Consider the following 25,152-nt stretch of genomic DNA (forward strand, 5'->3'; position numbering starts at 1 on the left):
TTTTTATGAAAAAATTACTCTCAGAAAACATTTTGAAAATGTTATTAGTCACATAATTTAATTTTATATTAAAAATACAAAATGCTAAATAATAATGTTATTCATCTATATCACTAAGCCTTATTCACATTCACGCATATTAGAGACAAAGGTAAATTAAATCCATAAAGATCACCCATGTGAATTTCACTTAGAAATGAGAGAAACTGACATCCCTATTAGATATTGGTTAGTCAGGCAGCAAATAATTATTGAATGCTTCCTATTCAACACTTCAGATACAGTGTATTTGTTTCTTTTGCTGAGTAACAAATACTCCAAAACTTAGAAACTTAACCATTTATTTAGCTCGGAATTCTGTGGATTGGTAGATTGGGCTGGTTTAAGCTGGGTGGTTCTTTTGGCCTTACCTGTAGTCACTCATGTGACTGCAGTCGACTGGCAGTTTTTAGCCTAAATCATTTGCCTGGTGGTTGTCTTCCTGTTGACTGGGCCTACAGAAATAGTTGGACCATCATCCTTCAAAAGTCCAGTGAGGTTTATTCACAAAGCGGTGGTCACAGAGCAGCAAGAGTGAAAAATCAAGGCCTCTTGATATCTAAGCTTAGACCTTGCACAAATTGAAGTTCACTAGATTCTGTTGGCCAAAGTAAGACAGAAAACCAGCCCACACTCAAGAGATGTGAAAATACACTTCCAAGTGAGCTCGTTCTGTGTTCCTTACTAAATATTGTGGCCCATTTTGTAAAGTCCATAATCACATGGTCCCCCCATGATGGAACTTTCAGCCTGGTGGTCCCAGTAGGAGTTTGAATCTTGAACATTTTCTGAAAGTTTGTTGTTGATGCTTTTAGGGCTTGGCCAAGATATGAAGATATCTTATTTTCACTAGTTTAAAAGATAGCAGAAGGCCTCTGCATGTAAATAGATTCATTATTAACAGTTACTTTTTATTTTGTTTCACATCTGTAACATTTTCTAGCATATCTAGAAAGAAGCAAAGACAAGGAAGTCTCCCTCTCCCTCCCTCTCACTCTCTCGCTCCCCCCCTCTCTTGCGCTCTCTCTCTCACTCTCACTCTCGTTCTCGCTCTTTCCCCAGGATCCTTTCAACTACTCTACTCCCTATTCCTGATAAACTCATATATACCACCTTTCATCTTTTCTCTTGCTGTCAGCATCAAAACCAACTTAGCTGGTATTCATCTGGGTGTGATCTACCTGTCAGGGAGTATCACCTCCCTGGAAATACAAGTTCTCAAAGAGGTCTCAGTTTCCATCTTGCTTTGCTTTGAAATAGGTTCTTTTTCCTGTCAAATGACGAGCTGCTGGAGATTTTGTCCGAAACAAAAGACCCCCTCCGAGTGCAGCCACACTTGAAGAAATGCTTTGAAGGAATTGCCAAGCTAGAGTTTACAGACAATCTGGAAATCATGGGCATGATCAGCTCAGAAAAAGAAACTGTTCCATTCATACAGACAATCTACCCAGCTAATGCCAGAGTAACTCCTCTTATTTACTTTTGGTTCTTTTCTCAGAGAGAGGGAGGGAGAGAGGGAGAGAGAAGAGAGAAACTGCTTAAATTTGCTTATTTTTTATTTTTGAGACAAGGTTTTGCCATGTAGTCCAGGCAATCCTCCTGCCTCAGCCTTCCAAATGCTGGGATTACAGGTTTGTGCCACCATGCACAGCCCACTGGTTAAGCTTTTGTACTGTACTTCTGGGTATGGAACTCTTGGTTTCCATAACTTAATGAATAGGTGTAGATAGACTTCCTACAATAGTGCAAAGAAATGCAAAGCAAATAGCTTAGGAATATAGTATTTTTGTGAAGAGGTGTCCTCTTGCCAACCCTGTCCAGAGGGAGAGCTGAGTTCCTCCCTCAGTCCCTGCTAAGCTGTGGTTGACTTCTGCTGCCTTCCTCTGTCTGTCTTGCCCCACAGGGCATGGTGGAAAAGTGGCTGCAGCAGGTGGAGCAGATGATGCTTGCCAGTATGCGGGAAGTTATTGGCTGTGGGATTGAAGCATATGTGAAGGTAAATGAAAACTGGGGCATGCATGTCAGGGTGCTGGTATCCTAAAGGAAACTTTGGGGAGAAGGGTAAATGGATCAGTTCTATTGGCCTCTCTGTGCCTCTCTATCCTTTACCTCTAAATCCTAGGGCACTGGTCATATTTCGGGTGAAATGTTTGCCCTTAGAAGCAGGTGATAAAAGAAAAAAGGGTTAGACAGAACCTTTTGCTTGTTACAGGCCAGTCCTTCCTATCAAATGGAATTAATGGTACTCGCTTATGTGGCATATGCCCTGGATGTCATAGCTCATTAAGCTTCCAAAGCTTTGAGGAAAACAAGTGTGACATAATGCCTAAAAGCACCTGTCACAACCCTTTAGCCAGCCACTAACAAGGTTTGCATTGGCAGACCCTGAATTTTGTCCCCTCTACTTTAATTGCCTTTCATTACCTCCAGGCCTCGTCTTCATTCCCAGGACCCAGTTCCATCAAACAAAACATATTTGATTAACACCTTCATTTTGAAGTGTTAAGAGATAGGCCCTTCTGTTTCTCATAGTAGTCTCTGCATTGTAAATGAAAGGCCTATTTTTTCCCCCTATGATATGTGCTAAATCAAAAATTAAAGAGAAACAGCTACTAGTGTGTAATTACCTATTGCAAGAAAATTGATAGCAAGAGTCGGCAAACTTTTTCTATAAAGGGCCAGGTGGTGAACATTTTCATCTCTGGGGCCACACTCTCATTGAAACTATTTTGTTTTGCCTAGGGCAGTGAACCAATGTGGCATAATTGTAGCACAGACAATAGGTGAATGATGAGCATGGCTGTGTTCCAATAAAACTTTATTTACAGAACAGGCCTGGCTAGTTTTGGTTCCCAGGCTCTTGTTTGCCCACACTCCTGATCTGGAGTTTAAGAAAAAAAAATTGGGGAAGAGGACATGTCTAAGAAAACTGGAGCATAACACTGCAGTATTATGGAGGGCAGTTAAAGTAGAGGGGACTAAAAAGAACAGTTATGGATCTTCTGTAGGTACTATCTTGATCAAAAGGATATAAAAAAAAATCACTGATGGGAGCATGAGAAAATGGAGCTGATGAGTTTGTTGATGGTGTTTTTCTTTTTCATAAACTTCAGGGAGGAAGGAATAAATCATTAATCCCAAGATGTCAAGCCTCATAGCATCTGAGGGAGAGAATTTTGTTTTCATTGAGGGTGTAAGGTGGTGGGGAATGTGTTTAGAAAGTCTGTTTAAACTACACACAGTAAACATCCTCTGAAAAACTCTACTACCCCTTTCCAGGTCCCTCGTAACAGCTGGGTCTTGCAGTGGCCTGGCCAGGTGGTTATCTGTGTCTCCTCCATCTTTTGGACTAAGGAAGTGTCCGAAGCCCTAGTGGAAAATACCCTGCCAGTAAGTGAGCCAGCTGTGAGGCCTGCAGAGGAGAGCCTAGCATTATATAGGATGTTTTCACAAAATTAATGTGAACCATGACATCACAGAAGCCAGAGTCCTCATGGGGACAGTGAGATGAAGATTTTGGAATTGAAGGTGTCCTGGGGGTCTGTAGTGCAAGACTGCTTCATTATTCCCCAAACAGAAATTCTGGGCTGTGTCATTCTAGGTTTTATCAGCCTTTGCTTCCAGCGGTCAACCTGGCAGAACTCCCACCAGTGGAGATCCCCATATTCTTCCTAGGCCAGGAGACCATTGTTTTCCTCTCTTTCTCTGCTCCTGACCCCTTCTTATCACCAGTCCCAAATGAATGCATATCCAGCCCTTTCTTCAGCTTTCTCTTGAGACCAAGAACTGTATGCTTATCATCAGACCAAGCACACGTCACTCCATTCAATTGATACCAGCGCTTAAGAGCACAAAAGTTGGATGGATATGAGTTCAACACATTTCCTTGCTAACTGTGTAACCATGAGCAACTTGTTTAACCTGAGTCTCAATCTCCTTGTCTGTAAAATACAAGAAATTATCACATCACATCATACTATGGTGGAAGGATTAAACAAGATTGCAATGAAATTATTCAGTATCTGAATGCTAGGCCTTAAATGGTACAGAGAAGAGGCCTCATCTGTTCTGCTTACTGTTACATCTCCAGGGTATAATGCAGTACCAAGCACACAGTAGATACTTAATAAATATTTATTGAATGAATGAATGGTAACACCATCCCAACTTTTCTGTCATGATGTAATTTCCTATGATTGTTTCATCAGTCCCTTTTATTCCTCTCTAGAGTATGGATGAGGACCAGAATATATTTTACTCCATTTTGCTTTATACATTAAAATTAGAATATCAGCGCTTGACCAAGTTTCAAATTTATGCAGATTCTATATTGATAATTCCTAGTATATATATTGCACTTACATTTGCAAACTGCAAAATGTTTATCAATCCGAACGTCTAAAAACTTCTGACTTTTGTGACTACATCTCCTACCTTTCCTATCTGTAGATAGGCAAAATGTTTCCCATCACACGTACAAACTTTGGAGTCCATTCATGGTGAATAATGTGCCTTGGTGTTCTTTTTTTTTCCCATTAACTTTATTGGTACATTCATCATTGGGATCTTGTACCATTACATGCGTCTCTTGGTTCTTTTTTTTTCCCCTTCCCATGCCCTCCCTTCACCCCCTCCACCCATCCCTATTTGCAAAGACTTTGTTTCCATTTTTTTCTTTTTCTCATATTTTTTCTTTTCCCTTTTTTCCTTTCCCCTACCTCTCCCACTTCCCCTCCTCCTTTAAACCTTTTCTTCCTATTACACAATATCAGTTATACTTTTTTAAATTATAATATGAAGATCTAGGAGACATTACCACAGATTTTACAGAATTTAAAAGGATATAGAAAGAATATTACAAAAATCTTTTTTGAAATAAATTGGACAATCTAAGAAGTACTTTGGAAGACAAATTAATGAAACTAACTCTGGAGGAAATGTAAAATTTGAATAGCACCTATTAAAGAAAGTATATTCCTAGCTTGAAAACCTACCTACCTATATGACAACAGCAGGCTCATATACATTTTAACTGATAAATTATATCAAACAATTGAAGCAGAAAAAAGAAGGAACACTTCTCCCCTCATTTGAGGAAATCAACATTGTGCTAATCCTAAAACTGGATAAAGATAATAGAAGGAAAAAGTATGAACATAGATAGAAATTTGTTTAACAAAACAAACTATTAGAAGTCAGATCTGGCAGTATGTAGAAAGTGGTTTTGTTATAGGGATGGCAGTGTTGGTTCAGCATTGGAAGATCCACCCCCAAAAGCCATCATTTTAACAGAGGAAAGGAAAAAGCCATATGATCCTGTCACTAGTTGCAGAAAAAGTATTGGATTAAATTCTACAGCTGTTCATGGTAAAAGCTATCAGGAGACTAGAAGTAGAAAGGAACCTTCTCAACAGATTAAAGACATGTACTCCACACTTCCAGCGAGAACACCTTATATGAATGGAGAAGATACAATGCTTTCTCCTTAAGGTGGGGAACAAGGGCAGATATGCTTACTCTTCATCTGTTCATTAAACTTTGAAACCTAGGCCCCACCAAAATAGTCTGGCAATAAAATGACACAATTAGGATAGGATTGGCAAGGTAGAAGCAAAATCTTTATATGTAGATGAAATGATCATCTACAGAGAAAATACTAAGAAATCTCTAGGAGCCCCTAGAACTTGTATTTGAATTTAGCAGGATTAGAAAACACAAGGTATATATAAAAATTCAGGTCTGTGTATACTTGGTATAAATGAAGAATTGGATATTGAAATATAAAAGTTATGTAGGAGTACACAGGACCTAGAAAAGTTAAAAAAAAAACAACCAAAAACAAAAACAGTGTTGGAAGACGTTTAGTACCTAATTTTAAGACTTCCTCTAAAGCTAAGTAATCAAGGCAGTGTTGGTGTAAGGAAAGACATATAGATCATTGGAATAAAACAGAATCTAGAAAGAGAACCACACATATATGGTCCACTGAGTTTTGAAAGATTATTTAACACTAGCAGTTTATAGAGTATAAACTCAATTCAAAAGCCAAGGAAGAGATAGTGTTTTCAGCAAACGGCACTAGAACACCTGGTATCCGTATATAAAAAATTAACCTCAACCCTTTATTTCCATACATGATAATAACTTGAAGGGATCTATGAAAAATATGAAAGCCTAAAAGTATAAAACTTTAAGAAGAAATTATAAGGGAAAATGTTTACAAATTCAGGGTAGGCAAGAACTACCTAGGATACAAAAGACATGATGTATAAAAGAAAAAAATTGATAAATGAGATTCCATCAAAACTTAGAACTTTAAATGACATCTTTAAAATGAAAAGTAGTCCTTAAACAGACCATATTTACAATGCATATAACCTATGAGCAGAATATATAAAGAATTCTTAGAGCTTATTAATAGACAACCCAATTAAAAAGTAGACATAAGATGATAAATAGCCAGTATAGCACAAGGAAAGATGTGCAACTCTAGAATCAGAAAAATACTAATCAGGACAATAACAAGATTGAATTATACGCTCATTAGGGAGATGAAGTTAAAAGTTTTAAAAGCCTTGTCATGACTTTTTCTTTTTGTTGGATTCTCCCCCTTTGTGTTTAATTTGTCACGCCCAGTGGATTCATTCTGCTGGGTTTCCTGGGGTTGTGATCCTCATTGTCTTTTCCTAGGGTATTGTCTAAAATTTTTTGGAGTGTTGGTTTGATATTCATGAAGTTCATGAGGTGCTCTTTATCATGAAAGTATCTTATTTCTCCATCAATTTTGAAAGATAGTTTTGCAGGGTACATCAATCTGGGTTGGAGGCTGTTTTCCTTTAGGGCTTGAAATACCTCATTCCAAGCTCTTCTTGCCTTGAGGGTTTGCATTGAGAAGTCTGCTGTGATTCTGATGGGCTTTCCTTTGTATGTGATTTGTTTCTTTTCTCTCACTGCTTGTAGAATTTTGTTCTTCTGTTGGATTTCTGGAATCCTAACTATTATATGCCTAGGTGTAAATTTTTGTTTTTGTCAAGGCTAGTTGGATACCTATATGCCTCACTTATCTGTATGTCAAGTTCTTTTCCCCTCCTTGGGAAGCTTTCTGCCATCACTTCTGTGAACAGTTTTTTTATGTCATCTGCACTCTCTCCTGTTTCTTCATTGACTCCAGTCAGTCTTATGTTATTCTTCTTTGCATGATCTAGCAGCTGCTGGATTGATTTCTTGTGTTCCCTTACAATTTTAAAACAATTTTTCTTTTCCTGGTCACTAATTGCAATCTGATCTTCTGTATCTGAAATTCTGTCCTCACATTGGTTCGTTCTGCTGTGTAGACTTTCAATGGAGTTTTTAATCTTGTGGAAATCTGTTTGCATCTGTTTTATGGATTCTATTTGTTTCCTGTGTTGGGATTCCATCATGTTCCTCAGATCCTCTATTTTTTTTATCTGTGTCCTCTCTAGATTTATTAATCATGTCTTGCACCATGAGCAAAATCTTTGCTGTTATCTGAGTAATTATTTCTGATTTCATTTTTCCCAGATCCTCTTTTGTTACCAGTTCAGAGAGTCCAGGTAGTTGAGTATCAGATTGTTCCATCTCGTTTCCCTTTGGGGTTGCTGTAGGTGACCCAGAAGTCTGTTTTTGAGGCTTGTTTACATGTCTTCTCATTTCCACGGGTGTGGGGGAGGTGCTTCTGGCACTCATACGGCTCACCTTCTCTGCCCTAGGAGCTTGGGATGGCGGCAGGGGAGCTTCCTTCCAGGTGCTGGGTGCCTTGATGTTCTTAAGAAATGAGATGTTAGGGCCAGGGATTTAGCTCAGTGGTTCTGGTGCTTGCCTTGCAAGCACAAGGTCTCAAATTCAATCCCCGATACCAAAAAAAAAAAAAAAAAGAAATCAGATGTTAGCACAAGATAATATATTCATTCATTATTCATTTAACAAACATTTATTTGGCATCTGCTTTGTGTTGAGGTTACTGTACTACTAGGCAAGGGAAATTGGAGGCAAATTATTGTACCTATTCACATGGACTTATAGTCTAGTGAGGGAGATAAAAAATTTTTATATATAACTATGATAAGGAAAGAACAGAGATTCAGGGAATGTGAAGGTCCTGGAGGGACATGACAGTGGGACTGGGATTAGGGAAGATTCCCCAGAAAAGTAGTGTCTAAGAAGAGATTTAAAATACAAGTAGGGATTAGCCAACTGGAGAACAATAGGAAGAGTGTTTCAGAGACAGGAAGTGGAATGTACAAGACTCTGAAAATGAAAACATGGTGAGCTGAAAGTATAGCTCAGGGGTTGTGTTTGTCCAGCATGCACAAGACCCTAGGTTCCATTCCCAGCACCATGAAGGGAAAGGAAGGGAAGGGGAAAGGGAAAGCATGGGAGGGAAGGGGAGGGGAGGGAAGGGAAATGGAAAGACAGCCTGGCGAAGTCCAGTAACTGAGGGCACTTTGATCTAGAATAACTGGAATGCAAAAAAAAAAAGCAAGGGGGAGAGATTTAGCTCAGCAGCACTACTCCTGCCTTGCAAGCACAAGGTCCTGGGTTCGATCCCCAGTACCAAAAAAAAAAAAAATAGAATAACTGGAATAGCATGGTTAAGAGATACGCAGAGCAACACCATAACCAAGAGCTTTAGAGATAACTCAAGGATAATGGGAAGGCACTGAAAATCTTCTCTTTTTTGCTGTGTTCCAGGCACTTTATTACTAATAACAACTACTGCTGATTACCAACGTTTCATTCATATCAGACATTGTGCCAAATACTTCACATACTTTATCTCACATAATCTTCAAAACAGTTTACAGAAATAGCTGTAATTATCTAGATTTGACAGAACAGAAGACTGAGACTCAAGGACTTAAAACTATTTGCCCAGAACCACATAGTTAGAAAGTATGGAAGGTGGAATTTGAATCTAACATGGTATATTTCTTTTCCTTTAAAAAAATCATTTTTATCTTTCACCTCTTCATTTTGAAATTGTTTCAGGCTTACAAAGAATTTTGCAAAAATAATACTAAGAATTCCCTTACACTCTTCATCCATACTCCCCAAATGTTAACATTTTACATAACCACAGCAAAATGATGCAAATTGGGAAATCAACATTTATAAAATATTATATAATCTATTAACCCTTTAAATTCATTAATTTAAATTTAGCCAGTTGCCCCCACTAAATATCTATTTTTTTCTGGCCCACAGTCCAATTCAGAATTACATGTTGCATTTTATTTTTACACTTCTTTGTCTCTCAATCTAAAAAAAGTTTAAGGGTTTTTATCTTGGTTTATTCCAGTTCATTGCATAATTCATGTACAGTAAAATTGAGGCATTTTAGCACACAGTTTTCAGTTTTGACAAATGTATGTATTTATGTCACCACCATCATGATCGATATTGAACATTTTGCACCCCACAAAAATGTTCTCATGCCCTTTGTAGTCAGCTGTACCCTAAGCCAAGCCTGTGGCAGTGGCCTATCACTTTTCTGCCTCCATTTTTTTGTATTTTCCACAGTTTTATAAAAGTAAAATCATAGAGTGTAGCCTTCGAAATCTGGCCTCTTTCAATTAACAATGCATGGAAGATTCATCTCGAGGCTCTGACTGGAGGTGAGGGAAAGGATGGTGAGAGGAGCCTCACTTGGGCCACTGGCTGCTTAATGGTGTCAGTCGCTGAAGTAAGGATTGCCAGGAGAAAACCCAATTCAACCAGTGGTCTCCTCTGTTCCCTCACCAGGATTTTTTGAGAAAGAGCAACAAGCAGATCACACAGATTGTCGAGCTGGTGCGCGGGAAGCTGAGCAGCGGAGCTCGACTTACTCTTGGAGCCCTCACAGTCATTGATGTCCATGGTGAGCCAGGAGACTTCCCTGGAGTGACTGACTGTCTGGGAATGGCAGCCAGGTTCACCTCTCAGGTCCTCTGTTTCCTTCTCCACCTGGGAGCATTTCTCCACCTGAGAGGAACTTCAGGGCAGAAGGACAGAAGCCAAGGCTAACGGTCTCTGTGAATCCCCATCTTAGGGTCCCTCTCATTCCCAACCCTCCTTCCAGGAACCTTCCAGACAAGCCTCTTGCTAAGACTGTGATGGACAAATTCATTCTGAGAGTCACCAACTTGGTGAATTATTCCCTTGGCCCAGTCATTGCTCACATGTTTGAGTACTCACTAGGTACCAAGCTTTGTACTAAGTGTTTGCATTGTCTTATTTTCATATACATTTCACAGAGGTAAATAGCTTGCTGAGAGGGACACAGTAAGTAGCAGAGGCTTCTCTGTCTGTCATATTCCAAATCTAAGCAACTGGAAATGGGCAGCAAGGTGGGGGGGGGGGTAGTGTGAGATGATTCCTTCCAGCTTTTCCTTTAAAAAGGAAGAGGAAGAGAAAGAGGAGGAGAAAAAGTGAGATCATTATATAAAACAAACCACCTCCACCCCTCTCCATCATCACCAAGGAAACTAGGGCTGGACTAGACCGGTTGCCTAGGAACAGCATCTCTCTTGCTCACATGCCCAGCTTCTTATTGGCATGTCACAGCATCTAATTCCCTCAGGGCTGATGCTCATTTCAGTCTGATTTCACCCAGATAGACTAGCATAAGTTCAGACAGAGACCGAGAGAGGAGAGAGGAGAGGAGAGAGAGATAGGAGACAGGGAAGAGAATGTGCCCCTTACACAGCCACATACCCAGCTGTGGGGATGATAAATGCAGGCAGGTGTGGTGACTGCCTAGGCTACCTCAGGCTGGAGACTGGTTGGGTTCCCAAACACAAGTATGCACACACAGGTACACACACGCACACACACACGTGCACACTGCATGATGAAGGCCATCCCACCCCATTCTCTTGAGATTCACTTTCCTCCAAGAACTCTCATGCAGACCTTCTTGGTTCTCTGAAGAACCTGAGAAGGAACTAAATTCCTCAGAAAGGAAGACCTGTGAGAATAATCTTCAAGGACTCTTCTCTACAGGGCTTTGGATTTTATTGTGATAAAGAAAACTTTGCCCCCAGAGAGGCAGTAGACTTTCATAAGCAAGCCTTTGGAGAAGTACATTTCTAAGATCCTAATTTCAAGCCTACCATACTAGCTTGGAGATCTCAGTAACCCTTACTTAAAACATAATTAATGATTTTACAAACCTATATTCACTCTTCAACTTCAGGGCTCCTGTCACTGAGAAAATTAAATGAGTCTCACAATCCCTGTGAGAGAAAGGAGAATATCTGGGACTGTGTCTCTCAGCTGGTTCCTCCCCGCCAGGTGGGAAGAGTACACATAACTACAGACACATGGGACACCTTTCCAGCTATCTAGCTCCAGCAGATGACTGCATTCTTCTAAAACAGTGATGGTGAACCTTTTGGAGCTTTCAATGATACAAACAGCCCGCTGCAGCACATGTGCCATAGATTCATCACCATGTCCTAAGAGATCCTAGAAGCCTGGAACATGGCCAAGAAGAAGTCCTCTGGGCTAATCCTCCAAAAATTGGGGAATAACAACAGTTACTATATAACTTATTATATACTTATATAAGGTTTTTACATGCTGAACATAGTCTCTCTCTCTATATATCTATATATATTTATATTTCATAATTAGTTTTCATAATAATCATAAAAGGTAGGTATTGTGTTCTTCCCATTTTACACATTATGGAATTGAGGGACAGAGGGCTTTAATAACTTGCCTGAAGTCACATAGTCAAGTTCATGGTGGAGCCAGAATATGGACCAAGGCAGTGTGACTTCGGAGGACGCACATTCGGAGGACCTCTACTTTGCTTTCTGAGAGAAGACAGTGCAGCAGATCCTCTGCTCAGCAAAGTCAAACTTCTGAGCAATATACCTGCCTGCAGGTTGGGATGGGAGGAGGATCCTAGGGTCTGAAACTAAATGAGAGATAGTCTTGATAACATCCTCTTCTAGTTGAGTCCATGGAGATGGGGAATTCTGACGGCTCTGTGTGTGTGTTTCCAAATCTGTGTCCCTATAGCCCGGGATGTGGTGGCCAAGTTAGCTGAGGACAAGGTCTCTGACCTGAATGATTTCCAGTGGATCTCACAACTGCGCTACTACTGGGAGGCGAAGGATGTGCAGGTGCAGATGATCACCACAGAAGCCTTGTATGGGTACGAGTATCTGGGAAACTCCCCGAGGCTGGTGATCACGCCCCTCACTGACCGCTGCTACAGGTAAACTCTGGGGCTCCCTCATTTAAGGGGTGGACAGAGACCTCCAGAGGGAAAAGACTCTGCGAAGGAAGGTTTAGGGTGTTTTGGGCTTGTTATCCTCTGCATTTCAGAATTTTGCCTTTAGTCACCGTAGTCTCAGAGATAGGTAAGGAAGCTAGGCCATCAGGCTAGTAGTAATGAGAACCTAGGAGGAGTCTTAGTACAGAACACTGGTGCATGACTTGGTACTTACTTAGAAACTTCCACAGTGGCAGAAATCAAGATGGTGCCTGAAGACCCCATGGGCAAGAAACAGGCAAGGCAGACCAAGGACACAGACCAGAAGAGAGGTCTCTAAGCTCTGACCCCAGTCCCACAAAGAGAGATGGTCATTCTGCATTCAGCAAAGCACTGTGCCACTTTTCTTGGAAGTCCTTACATTAGAAACCAGCATTCTGTGAATTTGTCCATGCTGTGATGTTCAGATTTTCTTTGATTTTATATTTCATATTATAAAAAATAATACCTAAGAGTATTTTCTCCTTTCAATATCCTCAATCACTTGTTTCCTAGTTCTATGATTTCTGTTCATTCAATTTATTCTAGTCATTATTTAATAATTTCTTTTTCAAAATAAATTGTATTAAGTATATTTACGATATTCAACATTAATAGTAAGTCTACATATATAGTAAAATGTAGAGGGGAAGAAATGAACATATCCATCTTCTCACATAGTTATCCATTCCCCACCCCACCTGGTGGCAAAAGAAGCTATAATCTACTCACTTAGTCACAATCCCCAATAACAACACACTTTATTAGTTACAGTCCTAATGAACAACTACGTCTTGAACTTCCCTGTGCACCATACATAACATCAAGGGCCCCTAAATCTAATTAGATTTGGGGAAGACATGTTCAGAAGACTTTCAGGTAGTGAGTTAGCCAAAATTATAAATGATATGAGAGGCTATGGAACCAGTTATGCACCAACACCATTAATTGCTAAGATTTATCTTGTACCTACCACATGCTAGGCACTGTATTTATTTGCTGAGGATATGGAATTGAATCAAATATGGTTCCTGAACTCGAGGTCATAATTGGGTGGGAGAAATATATTTATTTTTACTATTCCTTTAGCACTGGTAATCTTTGGAATGTAGAGTTCATAAGTATTTTCATGTTTATTTGGTCCACTTATATATGTATGCATGTATTCCTTTATTTATTTGATCATTCAAACAAATTTTTATGGTGCTTCCCTTGTATCAGGCACTGTGTTGGGCTCTAAGTTTAAAATGTTATGTAAAACAGAATTTTTTCAATGATGACATATTTATTGGTTGTATAATCAGAGAAAATTTTAAAATTACGTGTATGAATCAAAATCAACAAAAAGCCAGTTTCTTTCCTGCATCTCACGACTCAGGCACTGAGTTCCTGTTGTCTTCCCCTTAGGACACTGATGGGTGCTTTGAAGCTGAACCTTGGGGGAGCTCCAGAGGGCCCAGCTGGAACAGGCAAGACAGAGACCACCAAAGACCTGGCCAAAGCTTTGGCCAAGCAGGTGGGGAAATGTCACTCATTGCTACCTTCTCTTCCCACCCATCTTGGGACCTCCGTTCGGGAAACTGAGCATGAATTTCAGGATGATTTCGTGTAACAGGAGGAATGGAGCCCCTGTTTATTCATTATTAGAAGAGAAGAGCCCCACCCCTGTTCAGTGGTACTGGGTGATTCAAAGGTGCTGGAATCCATCCTGAATGGTGCCCACATCTTCCCTCTTTCTAGTGTGTGGTCTTCAACTGCTCAGATGGTTTGGATTACAAGGCCATGGGGAAGTTCTTCAAGGGGCTGGCTCAGGCTGGAGCATGGGCCTGTTTTGATGAGTTCAACCGGATTGAGGTAATTCTGCTTCTAGGCTGCAGAGCAGAGGGGTTAGACAAGTAATGGCCTTTTTCTGGCCTCTCAGCTCCTCAATGACAGGGCCTATGTCTCCTCTGTAGTCCCTACATAGAGTATGTACTTAATGAACTAAATGTAAACATCCACAAGGGCCCAGAATGCCTATTTTATACGTGTATCTCCACTTCCCAATCACATTAATTCATTCTCTGACTCATTCCAAAATTATATTAGCGACTGTATATTAGTGACTCTGCATCTGTTTGTGATACAAAGATGAGTAAGAAATGATCTTGCCCTCTAGATTGCTCCAATCTAGTAAAAGGAATAAAAACTAAATGAAACAAATAGAACATAATAGAAGTCTATGATAGTGCTACAAGACACATCACGAAAGGGCGAGTGATTAATTCTATTTGAGCAGAGTCTGGAGATCAATAAATATAAATATTTGATTTGAACCCATAAATACTGAATACCTTTTATATGCCAAATACTATCCTCACTGTTGAAACAAAGATTCCGTGTACTATAAACTAACACACACACACACACACACACACACACACACACACACACACCCCAATTTTCCTTTTTTTTGCCAAAAACTTGTGTTCCTACTTTTAAGCATGGAAGTCTGGGTTCTCAGGTTATTGGATTCTCTATTTGCTAAGCAAGGGGAACCTGGCAGAGCTCACACCAGCCGGGCTTCTTACCACAGGTAGAAGTGCTGTCTGTGGTAGCCCAGCAGATACTCAGTATTCAACAAGCCATTGTCCAGAACCTGAAGATATTCATCTTTGAAGGTACTGAGCTCTCTCTGAACCCAACCTGTGCTGTCTTCATTACCATGAACCCTGGGTATGCTGGCAGGGCTGAGCTGCCAGACAACCTCAAGGTAAGTGAGCATGTATATGTATAACTGCCTGGTGTACTTGATAGCATAGAAATTTTTGGAGGGTCCCATTCAAAGGTCTCATAGAGACGCCCAGAAGTAGGATCAGGTGGCATTTTTTTCAGCTGTGAGAAGTAATAGTGGAGTACCAATGGTAGAAAGTTAGTATTTGACCCCAGAACACAGCTGCTTCCCTTGAAAGTTCTCATGGAGAAGGAAGGATTCATGCATCATAACTAATGGCATAGAAAACAATGAACATTAGAGGAAGGGTCACTGTAGGTAAGACAGGCAGTATGAACCAGAAAAGCAAGCTAGGCATGGTAGGGCTTCTCATGAATGCCCCATTTAGAAGCAGCAGCCACTTCTTAGCTCCAGCCTACGATTGCCAGGGAGGAATCATCAGATATTCTCATTTTTCCAGGAGAATCAGAATATTTGGATTATTACATGAAATTTGATTTTTAGATCTTGGCTCAATTTTTAAAAGTTACTGTAGCATGAAATAGATCTACTTACAAGACAGCATCAAACTTCAGTACAGACAACTCTGGCAAACCTAGGCTGGACCACCAGGAGCTCCTCATTGACTACTAAGCTGCTTAACCCTAAGTAGTTTCCAAACCAAACAGCCTTTCCAACCAAGAGTACATATTTGTCCTCAGTGCCGATTGCAGATCTGCCCTGAGCTATAGCCCAAACAATAGGCATTGGCCCTGCTGCTAATAGAAGGAAGAAGATGACTTTAAATAAGAAGAAAGGCCAATCAGGCTATAGAAGATGGCCCTAGCTGTCCTTACCATGCTGCTTTCCTGGTAGGCAAAAATACAAAGGACATAAGATAGGTAGGTCTCCTCCTATTGGAAGAACAACCCCCCCCCCCAGATGCATGAAAAGAGTAACAAGAGACAGACTTCCAGGCCTGCTTCTTAACTAATTTTATATTAATGTATTGCTCTGTCTCCTTGGGTAAAAATGATAGGAGAGACACAGCCACCTCCACTGACTTCAGCACATGATACTTCACCTGCTAGAGGTGATTAGTGCCCTGGAACCTTATTCAATGAAACCACTTTTCTTTCTAGGAACAGAAGAGAGTCAGGAGATCCATCAAGTGCTCCTCCCTTCTAGGTCAGCATAGGCCAGTGAGGGCCAAAGTAGAATTTGGTCAAATTAAGTTCTGTCTGACTTGAGATTCTTTTGATGCATAATGGTCTTTTATTGCTAAATGACTTTTGATGTCTGTATTGAACACTGGGAAGCTCCAACTGCTGAATGAGATGTCCTCATTTTGACATAGGAGAAGGTGGTATTGGGATACCAACACATAGGGCCTTCCATACAGCCACCAAGAGACCTGCTATAATAGCATGTACCTGAACTGGGTCAGTGGGAAAGTTATCTGTCTATTGAACAGTCCCTCTGCATTAACTTAGTCTCTGGTGCTCCTTTCCTTGATTGGCGCTGGAGTGGCCCAAATGATCGTATACTTTCTTTTGCCTCTGTAGATGCCCCCACCCTGTGTTTCAACATTCACTGTATGTATTGAGGTTCTCATTGATTATTTCCTTTCTAGGCCTTATTCCGGACAGTAGCCATGATGGTGCCAGATTACGCCCTCATTGGAGAGATCTCCCTCTATTCTATGGGGTTCCTGGACTCCAGAAGGTATATTATACTGGTTTTCTAGTGAGTTCTAAAAGCTTTTAAAGAGTGGCTTTTTATGTGTTGCATTCAAGGTGAGTTGCCCATTAGAAGAAAATAGAAAAACTTGAGAAACTTGCCTCCTATCACTGGCTGACCTGAGAACAGTAACCTTGACTTCGTGCTGACCCCATTCCTAACTGAGAAATGGCCCAGATGCCCAAGAAAGGGCCTCTCTCTCACCTGGACTTGATTAAAGAAAGTCACCACTCATATCCTCCCTACCCCTCACTGTAAGACATCCGCACCCTCATTACTAAATGGCTTAAGGAAAGACTATAAAAATGAAATTCTTTCAAAGTTAAAAAGAAAAAAAGTTTTATCTAATTAATTTATCAGCTTAATTAAATTGTTCTCAATATAACATTTACTGACTCTAATCAACTGGGTTATTTCTCATTTGAGTACTACCCAGTTTCTCAATACACATACACACACACACACACACACACACACACACAATCTTTGTTGTGTATATGTGCATACCTAACACATCCACCGTGAGTTATGACTAATCATTGAAAATGGCTTTTATGGATCTATTCCAAATTTTACACACTTTTATGTTGTCTTTGCCATAATCAACCTTGGGGGTGGGTCACAACAGATGTCTCCACAAGTGAGTAAATGGATGCCCTGATTTGTAATCCAAGGGGGTACAGAAATTCTCAGTAGAATGTATTACCCTTCCTAGGCCATCAGATGAGCTTTAGTTTATTATTTCTTTGGTAGGCCTATATTACATTGGTTTATCCATTCAATTCTTTTATCTAGTTAATTTTCAAACCTTTACTCAGACAGCTCTATAGAGCTTAGCCCTATTTTTGGTTCTGGTGAACAACACAGTCTTTGTTTTTAAAGTCAATCAGGTTTAGGGCCAGGGATTTAGCTCAGTGGTTTTGCCGCCTGCTGAGCAAGTGTAAGGACCCAAGTTCAATCCCTGGTACCAAAAATAAAATAAAAAAAAAATAAAGTCAATCAGTTTTATAAAAGGATCTCCCTAACAGAAATATATATATTAATACATTATTTAGAGTAACCCTGATCCCCACATCCCAGTGGGTTGGCATGACAAGAGTTTATTTTTCACTCACTGTAAACCCAAAATAGATGTTTATGATTAGAAGTGGTTCTACAGCAAAGTATGGTTCCGGGACCCAGGACACTTACATGTCACAGCTGCAACACCGGGCATGGAGAATCTCATGGAGGAGCTTTTAATGGCACATGTCACTCTTACTCACATTCCACCATATAGAAGGCAGTAGTGTGGCCTGTCCGAACTGTATGTGAGGCTTGAAAGTGTGGGTCAGCCATGTGTCCTGAAGAATAAGAAATGGCCACGCACATAAGTATATGTATGTTATGTGCTGAGTATGTTACATTTTGAATTGGTTTTCTTTAAAAAGTAAAACAGACATTGAACAAAATTGTAATGTTACAGAGGTAGAAAAAGTGAGTTTTCCTTCAGTAACCCTTAGTCCCACTCTCTAGGGATTAACATTGTTAATACTGTGATAGATTCTCCCCAATGCATGTGTATGCACTTATGTGCACATCCATTCATATATACATGAGAGTATATAGTGTTACTTTATGCACGCTACCTGGTATGTATATATGTGCACTTTTTAATCCAACTTTGAAAGACAGTTATGTTTCCTTAGTTTATTATGGTAATTCTATTAAAAGACTCAAATGATAGGGCCTGTCCATCAAGTCTGTGGGTAAGCCTGGTTTCTGAAGGCACAGGGACAAGGATCTGTAGACATGTTTTTGCCCTCCCAGTCTCGCCCAGAAGATTGTGGCTACGTATCGCCTGTGCTCTGAGCAGCTCTCCTCCCAGCATCACTATGACTACGGTATGCGGGCTGTCAAGTCTGTGCTCACAGCTGCCGGCAACCTGAAGCTCAAGTACCCCCAGGAGAATGAGAGCGTCTTGCTGCTACGGGCCTTGCTTGATGTCAACTTGGCCAAGTTCTTAGCTCAAGATGTTCCTCTGTTTGAGGTATGAAGTGGTTTGAGATCTCGGTCAAGGATGTAGGCTCAGCTGCTGAAGAGGAAAGGTTTTCTTTGGCGCTACCTGTGTATCTTCTACCTTTTGGCACCCTATCTTCTCTCATTCCAGCCACCATCTCTGTGGCCTCATTCTGTCCTTCCAGATGTTAAATGATAATGGTAATAACAAACACCCATGTCTGGTTCCCAATTTTAATTTCAAAAATGGTTTAACTAATAGGATAGTATTTCCTGCTGAGTTTGGATGGGTGTTTTTTTATCCAACATAATTAGTTTCCCTAATTGATTTAATGCCTACCTTCCTTACCAGCTGTGAGCTCTGTGAAGGCAGAAACCATGACTATCTTATTCATCCTTATTACAGTGACTAGAAGATACTACTATGGATTTATTAAATATTTGCTGATTTTTAAAATTATTTGGGAGGAGGGCCAGGGATTTAGCTCAGTGGTTCCAGCACCTGCCTCGTAAGCGCAAGGTCCTGAGTTTGATCCCCAGTACCAAAATATATATATATATATTTACATATAATTATTTGGGAGGGAAAGTAAGATTAACAGACAGTGGTGACTTACAATTTTAGATGAGTTTCGATGCAGGCAATGAACTTTGGGGGTTTTCAAACATTTCTGCTGTCTAGAGATCTCATTTTAGGAAAATATTGAGATTACATATCTGATACTTCATCCTGTATTTCTCTAATTCTTGTTAACAGGGAATTATATCAGATTTGTTTCCTGGGGTTGTTCTTCCAAAGCCAGACTATGAAGTTTTTCTGGAAGCACTGAATGATAACATCAAAAAGATGAAACTCCAGGCAGTACCTTGGTTTATCAGGAAAATTATCCAGGTTGGTTCCTTGTATCCATATGGGAATGTGCCTCTTCTACTGTCTGCTGGAGTCAGGAACTAGGAAGACCTAGGGAAAATGGGACTGGACTGACAGCACTCAGAGGCACCTGAATAGAGATGAAACTAAAGGACCACTTAACAATCTGTTGTGCCTTCAGTTTTGTTCCTGGGAATTGAAATTTAAAATCCAACATTGTTTCTACAGCCGTCTTCCTTAAGGTTTCTTTTTAAATTTGAGAATGAAGAAAAGCCTCTGGGGGTATTGAACTTTGAGTCAGTCAGGACTTTCTGTATTCCAGGTGATAGAAATCCAACTCAAATCGTCTTAATCAACAACAAAAAATTATGTACTCACCTAATTTAGAAAGTGCAGGAGTATATTGTTGGTCTCAGGCATAGCAGACTCCAAGTTTTTTTGGTAATATCATCGGGAATCTACCTGTCATCATTTGAGTGCTGTTTCCCTCTGTATTAAAACTTCATTCTTGGGTACCCATTCCTTCCTCCGGTGGCCTCAGGCTTATAGTGTCTCAGGTGCAAGCCCAGAAGAAGAAAAGGAACATCCCCTTCAAGGTGGCTCCAGCAAAAGTGTCAGAGTTAGCTTTGAACAGGTCTGGTAAAGTCACGTGACCATCTCTGAGCCAATTACAGAGAGAAGACCTGGGTCATAACCAAGTAGAGATGGAGTCACCCTGAGCCAAGTCAGCCCCATCCCACAGCTGCTTTCCCTTTCAGGGAAAATCAGGGTGCTGTTATCAAGGGACAGCAGAAGGGATATCGGGCAGGGAAATCACAAATATCTCTATCATCCTGATCCTGGAGAAACTCCATGAAGCTTCATGTTAATCTCAGAATTCCCTCCCTAGGATTGCTTTCTGTGTAAAACTAACTTACAATGATGTATTGAATTAAATAAGCCCCAAGTGTACAGTACTTTACTTACAGAATCACAGGCCAGGCAACCCATCCGGTCGAGCCTTTAAAAGGACACTTGGGTCCAGAGAGGAAAAAGATAGGGGTTTTATACAGATCTAGGTTCTAATCTCACTCCCATGAGTTTTTTGCTCTGAGATTTGGGGTAAATTGCTTTATCATCTCTGCATCTCCTCTGTAAAATGGAGGGAGTAAAATCTTCCCCACAATTTTAGGAGAATAGGTATGGAAAGTGCTGGGTGCAGTCCTTGATACTATAGCGTTATCGTCCCTCCCATCTTCTTAACCATCAGCAGCATCATCAGCGTTGTTATTTCACAGAGTCACCCTGTTAGTTGGAATAAAGGTCAAGGTTGGACCTAGGTCCCCAGATTCTGAGATCCGACTGCCTTGTGGAGTCTGATCCTTGTGGAGATATATATATATATCTCCATCCATCTCCAAGTGAGCTAGTTTTTTATATACTTCATTTAACTTAATGTTGAATCTCAGTTTATTTGCTGAATGTTATAGACTGACTACCCTTTAACTAAGCATGAGATTTTATTTCCAATATTTTGTTATGGAATATTTTAAACATGCAGAAAAATTGAACAAATTAAAGAGTATATCTATGTACTTACCACCTAGACTTTACAATTAACATTTTATAATATTTACTTTATCACTTACTTGTCCATCCATCCACCTATTCATCCATCTATTCACCCATCCATTCAACTGTATGTCCATCCATCCATCCATGTATCTACCTTACTTTTTCATGTTTTTTACAGTCATTTGCAGACCTACAGATAAACTTTTATATAGGTTAGTTCCAGTTTTCAAAAACAAGCTAATGTTTTTAAAAACAAGATACCTGGAACTACCTGTCCTTTTGTATACTAATGTTTTGACAGTCCATTTCAGAGTGTGAAAGGGGGAAGCTGAGAGGCTATTGAACCATCGCTGCCTGCCTCTCATTTCTGATACAGAGTCGACTCTATTCACCTCTATTCAATCTGAAACATCTTTCAAACCTTAATGGTTGGGGATTTGTTGTTCTTTCTGTGCTCTGTCTGCAGCACCCAGAACAGTGTCTGGCACATAGTAGATGCTTAACATATTTGCTGAATGACATATGTCCCTTTCTCTCCTACCCCCACTGTCACTACTTTCATTTAGACCTTCTTTATTGTTCACATCCAAGGTGAAAAAAAATAAGAACTTGGTCTTTAAAAGATTTATTTCTCTGAAAGACTCACAATTTAAAGGCAGGGCACAAATTTTCACATAAATACAAATGACCAAAGCATTTATTCAATTATTATATAGGTTACTTATCAGAGACAAAAAGGAATAATTAGAAAATTCATGAAATGGGCTTCCATGTGATTAGATTCTCAAGGGTAGGGACTAAAATTACATGGACTATTGGTAATAACGTTCATCATAGAGCTTGGTTTAGAAAATGCATTTTCATCTATTGGGAATTCCAATCAAGTCAGACCAGCAATTTTAGGCTTCTAGATTGGAAGTTTCCAATAAAAATGCAGTTGCCAAAATGATCACTTCCAAACCAGGCGCAGTGACACACGCCTGTAATCCCAGCACTCAGGAGGCTGAAACAGGAGGATTGCTTTGAGTTCGAGACTAGCCTGCGCTCCAGAGTGAGAATCTATCTGAAAAAAAAAAAAAGAAAGACCATAAAATGATCACTTCCTTTTAAAAAGTAAATGGCATTATAATAAGTTGTTGTGGGTCATAGTTGCCGTACTATGCTGTAGAACACCAGAAATAATTCTTGTTTTTTGTACCAGTAATCTAATCTCTATCCACCTTTTCTTCTGCCTTTTCTAACCTCTAGTTATCACCATTCTACTCTCTAATTCTAGAGAGATCATAGAAATGATAAATGATTGAGGATATGGAAATACTAATTATAATTACCCTGATTGGATCATTACACATTGTGTGTATTGAGTATCATATCATACTCCATAAATATGTGCAAATATTATGTGTCAATTAAAATTTTAAAGAAAATGGCAATGGTGTAATGAAAAGACTAGAAACACTGATGTCAGAAAGCCTCATGTTAAAATCCTAGCACCATCACCGAGAAGCTTGAATAAGCTCTTAACCTCTCTTATGTTCAGTGTTCTCATCTATGGAAGATGATTAATGATACCTAGCAGATTAAATGAATGATTTGGACAAGAACTTGATACTTAGCGCATAGATAGGTGAAGAAAAAATAGCATCTTCTTTCCCTTAAATAATCTGAGACACATGTATATTTATTTATCCAGGAGATATTTTAAAAATAGATCACTAAAGGACTAAAGTTCACCAAAGTTAGAAGTGTCTGTGAAAGTTGCATTTCAAAGCCTCATCCCTCATTGACTTCTGACTTGCAGGGTGGAGAGGTTTGCAGTGATTAACTTCTGTGATGTCTCCTCCCAGATTTATGAGATGATGCTGGTGAGACATGGCTACATGATTGTTGGAGACCCCATGGGAGGCAAGACATCGGCTTATAAAGTGTTGGCTGCAGCTCTGGGTGATTTACATGAAGGTAAAGTTCACATCCCTGGCTTCTAGGGAGGAAAGGACTCCCCACTCAGTCAGCTGGCTCCATGGAGGTAATGCCAGACTGTGAGTTTTGCCAGCCCTGGATCATGACGTCAGAACTAGAAATAGAACATGGCACAGATGTCTGCAGGCAGACAATAAAGGGTGTTTCTAACAAGGGACTTATGTGCATGTCATTAAGGTTGGAAAAATTTCTCGATCCTCAACAGTGGTTCCTACAACAGTTCCCCAGTAAGAAAGAAACTCCTTCAGTGGATAAAATTGGTCCAAAAGCAAACCATGGCATGGTTCCTTTCCTTTTTTTTCTTCCCTTCCTTTTCTTTCCCTTCCATTTCCCTTCTTTTTTCCACTCACTCTTCATTTTTCTTTTCTTCCCTTTCCTTTTTTCTCCCTTTCCCTCTATCCCTGTTTCCTTTCCTCCTTTTCTTTTAAGGTTGAGGAAGAACTCATACTTTTGAATCAGACTCAAACTTGGATGAATAACTAGACCTCTCTTATCCTTTGTTTTCCCAGTTGTAAATTGGGATTGTTGTGAGAATTAAATGACATTATGAGATAACCTAGCACGGTACATTCCCAACAAATGGATTATTGCCAAAGAAACAGTTTGGGGATTGTTTATTTGTTTGTTGAGGCAGGGTCTCCCTTTGTAGTTCAGGCTGGCCCCGAACTCACAACGTAGCCCAGGCTGGACTCGAACTCGAGGCAGCCTCCTGAGTGCTGGGATCACAGACGTTCACTACCATGTCAGGCTGGGATTTCTTATTTGCCTGTTTATCCCAAAATAATATGCAAACCTGTAGTTTTGAAAAACAATCCCACACTATATATGTGTTTACATAATCATTTCAAGTACTTTAATTAAAATTGTTTTCTAATGACATTTGATTATTAAATTGCCCTTGAATGTTTGAGATTTTGTTTTGGGGGTCTAACAACCTTAATAGCTAATTTGGGCATTTAAATTTGAAGTATAAAATAATTTTGGCATTGGAATTCTCTTCAAGAAATTAAATGAAGAAAAAGTCTAAATCATTGTCTTTGCCTCAGAATTCTGAAGCAGTCATTCTTTATTTAGTGCATGGCTCATGTACTCCAACCTTCTCTAATTCTGAAGAATTATATAAAAGTGTTGTTATTTTCTGTTATTAAACATGGTTCTGTGCTATCCATCAGCCCAAATATGTGCTTCTCAAGGGACAAATGACACTTACCAAGCAGTTAAGAAAAGAATTTCAATGGAATTAATGTGAGAAAATGAAAAATGGAAACAAAGTCTTTGTAAATAGGGAGGGATGGAGGGGTTGAAGGGAGGGCAGGGAAATGGGGGAAAAATAAGAACCAAGAGAGATTATGTAAAGGTTCAAATTTCCAATGATGAATGTCATTATGATGTATACCTAAAATGTACCAATAAAATTAATTAAAAAAAAGAAAAGGATTTCAAAGGCTAAACTAGACCTTCAAATAGAGAAAATAGCCATCATTTTCCAGAATCTTTTTACCTATCAGCTGTTTCATTATCCCAAGCCAAAGCTAAGGTTCTTACAGTGGCTATGACAGCCAGCTAAATAAAGGGGGCTGATAAAAGTATCTATCTTCTTTCCTTCTGGTGTATGTGTGTACGTGTCCATGTGTGGTAGTGAGGACCAAACCCAGGGCCTCATACACATGAGGCTAGTGCTCTACCACTGAGCTACACCCCCAGTTTGACATCTATCTTCTGTAATGCTTGAGTTCTTTTAGGTCCAGTCATATTTCTTTAGTACTGGATCTAACTAGCACATTTGCCCTGTTAGAAATCAGAGTCAGAAGAAAGTAAAGTGCAAAACTAATGACTATAAGTACCCCAACAATTTAAGATATAACCTACCTAGATATCCCAGTGTTTATAAGACCGAGCGCATATTTTATAAAGACTCTCCTTGGATCACATATTGGTAATTGCTAGTTAGTCTTGGGAATGGCAGTGTCTCTTGTCTAACATTTGGGTCTCACCAGAGCCTTTATAAATGGTGTT

General features: G+C 39.8%; 1 protein-coding gene across 10 annotated transcripts in view; it reads left to right on the forward strand.

The window, feature by feature from the left end:
• Nucleotides 1-25,152, forward strand: part of Dnah3 (dynein axonemal heavy chain 3) — a 173,084-nt gene that overhangs the window by 68,865 nt on the left and 79,067 nt on the right. For all 10 annotated transcript variants that reach the window (XR_015450387.1, XM_087208876.1, XM_087208877.1 and 7 more), the window contains 12 exons: nucleotides 1,300-1,501; nucleotides 1,943-2,035; nucleotides 3,319-3,429; nucleotides 9,802-9,916; nucleotides 12,067-12,265; nucleotides 13,709-13,817; nucleotides 14,042-14,155; nucleotides 14,877-15,053; nucleotides 16,627-16,718; nucleotides 18,543-18,762; nucleotides 19,489-19,623; nucleotides 23,004-23,115. Coding sequence is in view for 9 of the 10 variants with exons in the window: in XM_087208876.1 (XP_087065002.1) it covers nucleotides 1,300-1,501; nucleotides 1,943-2,035; nucleotides 3,319-3,429; nucleotides 9,802-9,916; nucleotides 12,067-12,265; nucleotides 13,709-13,817; nucleotides 14,042-14,155; nucleotides 14,877-15,053; nucleotides 16,627-16,718; nucleotides 18,543-18,762; nucleotides 19,489-19,623; nucleotides 23,004-23,115 (1,679 nt within the window). In the remaining variant the exon portion in view is untranslated. The remainder of the gene's footprint in view (nucleotides 1-1,299; nucleotides 1,502-1,942; nucleotides 2,036-3,318; nucleotides 3,430-9,801; nucleotides 9,917-12,066; nucleotides 12,266-13,708; nucleotides 13,818-14,041; nucleotides 14,156-14,876; nucleotides 15,054-16,626; nucleotides 16,719-18,542; nucleotides 18,763-19,488; nucleotides 19,624-23,003; nucleotides 23,116-25,152) is intronic.

The sequence above is a fragment of the Heterocephalus glaber genome, unplaced genomic scaffold (assembly GCF_053883595.1).
Source record: "Heterocephalus glaber isolate CG9 unplaced genomic scaffold, H.glaber_assembly_v1.0 deba00000943, whole genome shotgun sequence".
In the NCBI taxonomy this organism is placed as follows: domain Eukaryota; kingdom Metazoa; phylum Chordata; class Mammalia; order Rodentia; family Bathyergidae; genus Heterocephalus; species Heterocephalus glaber.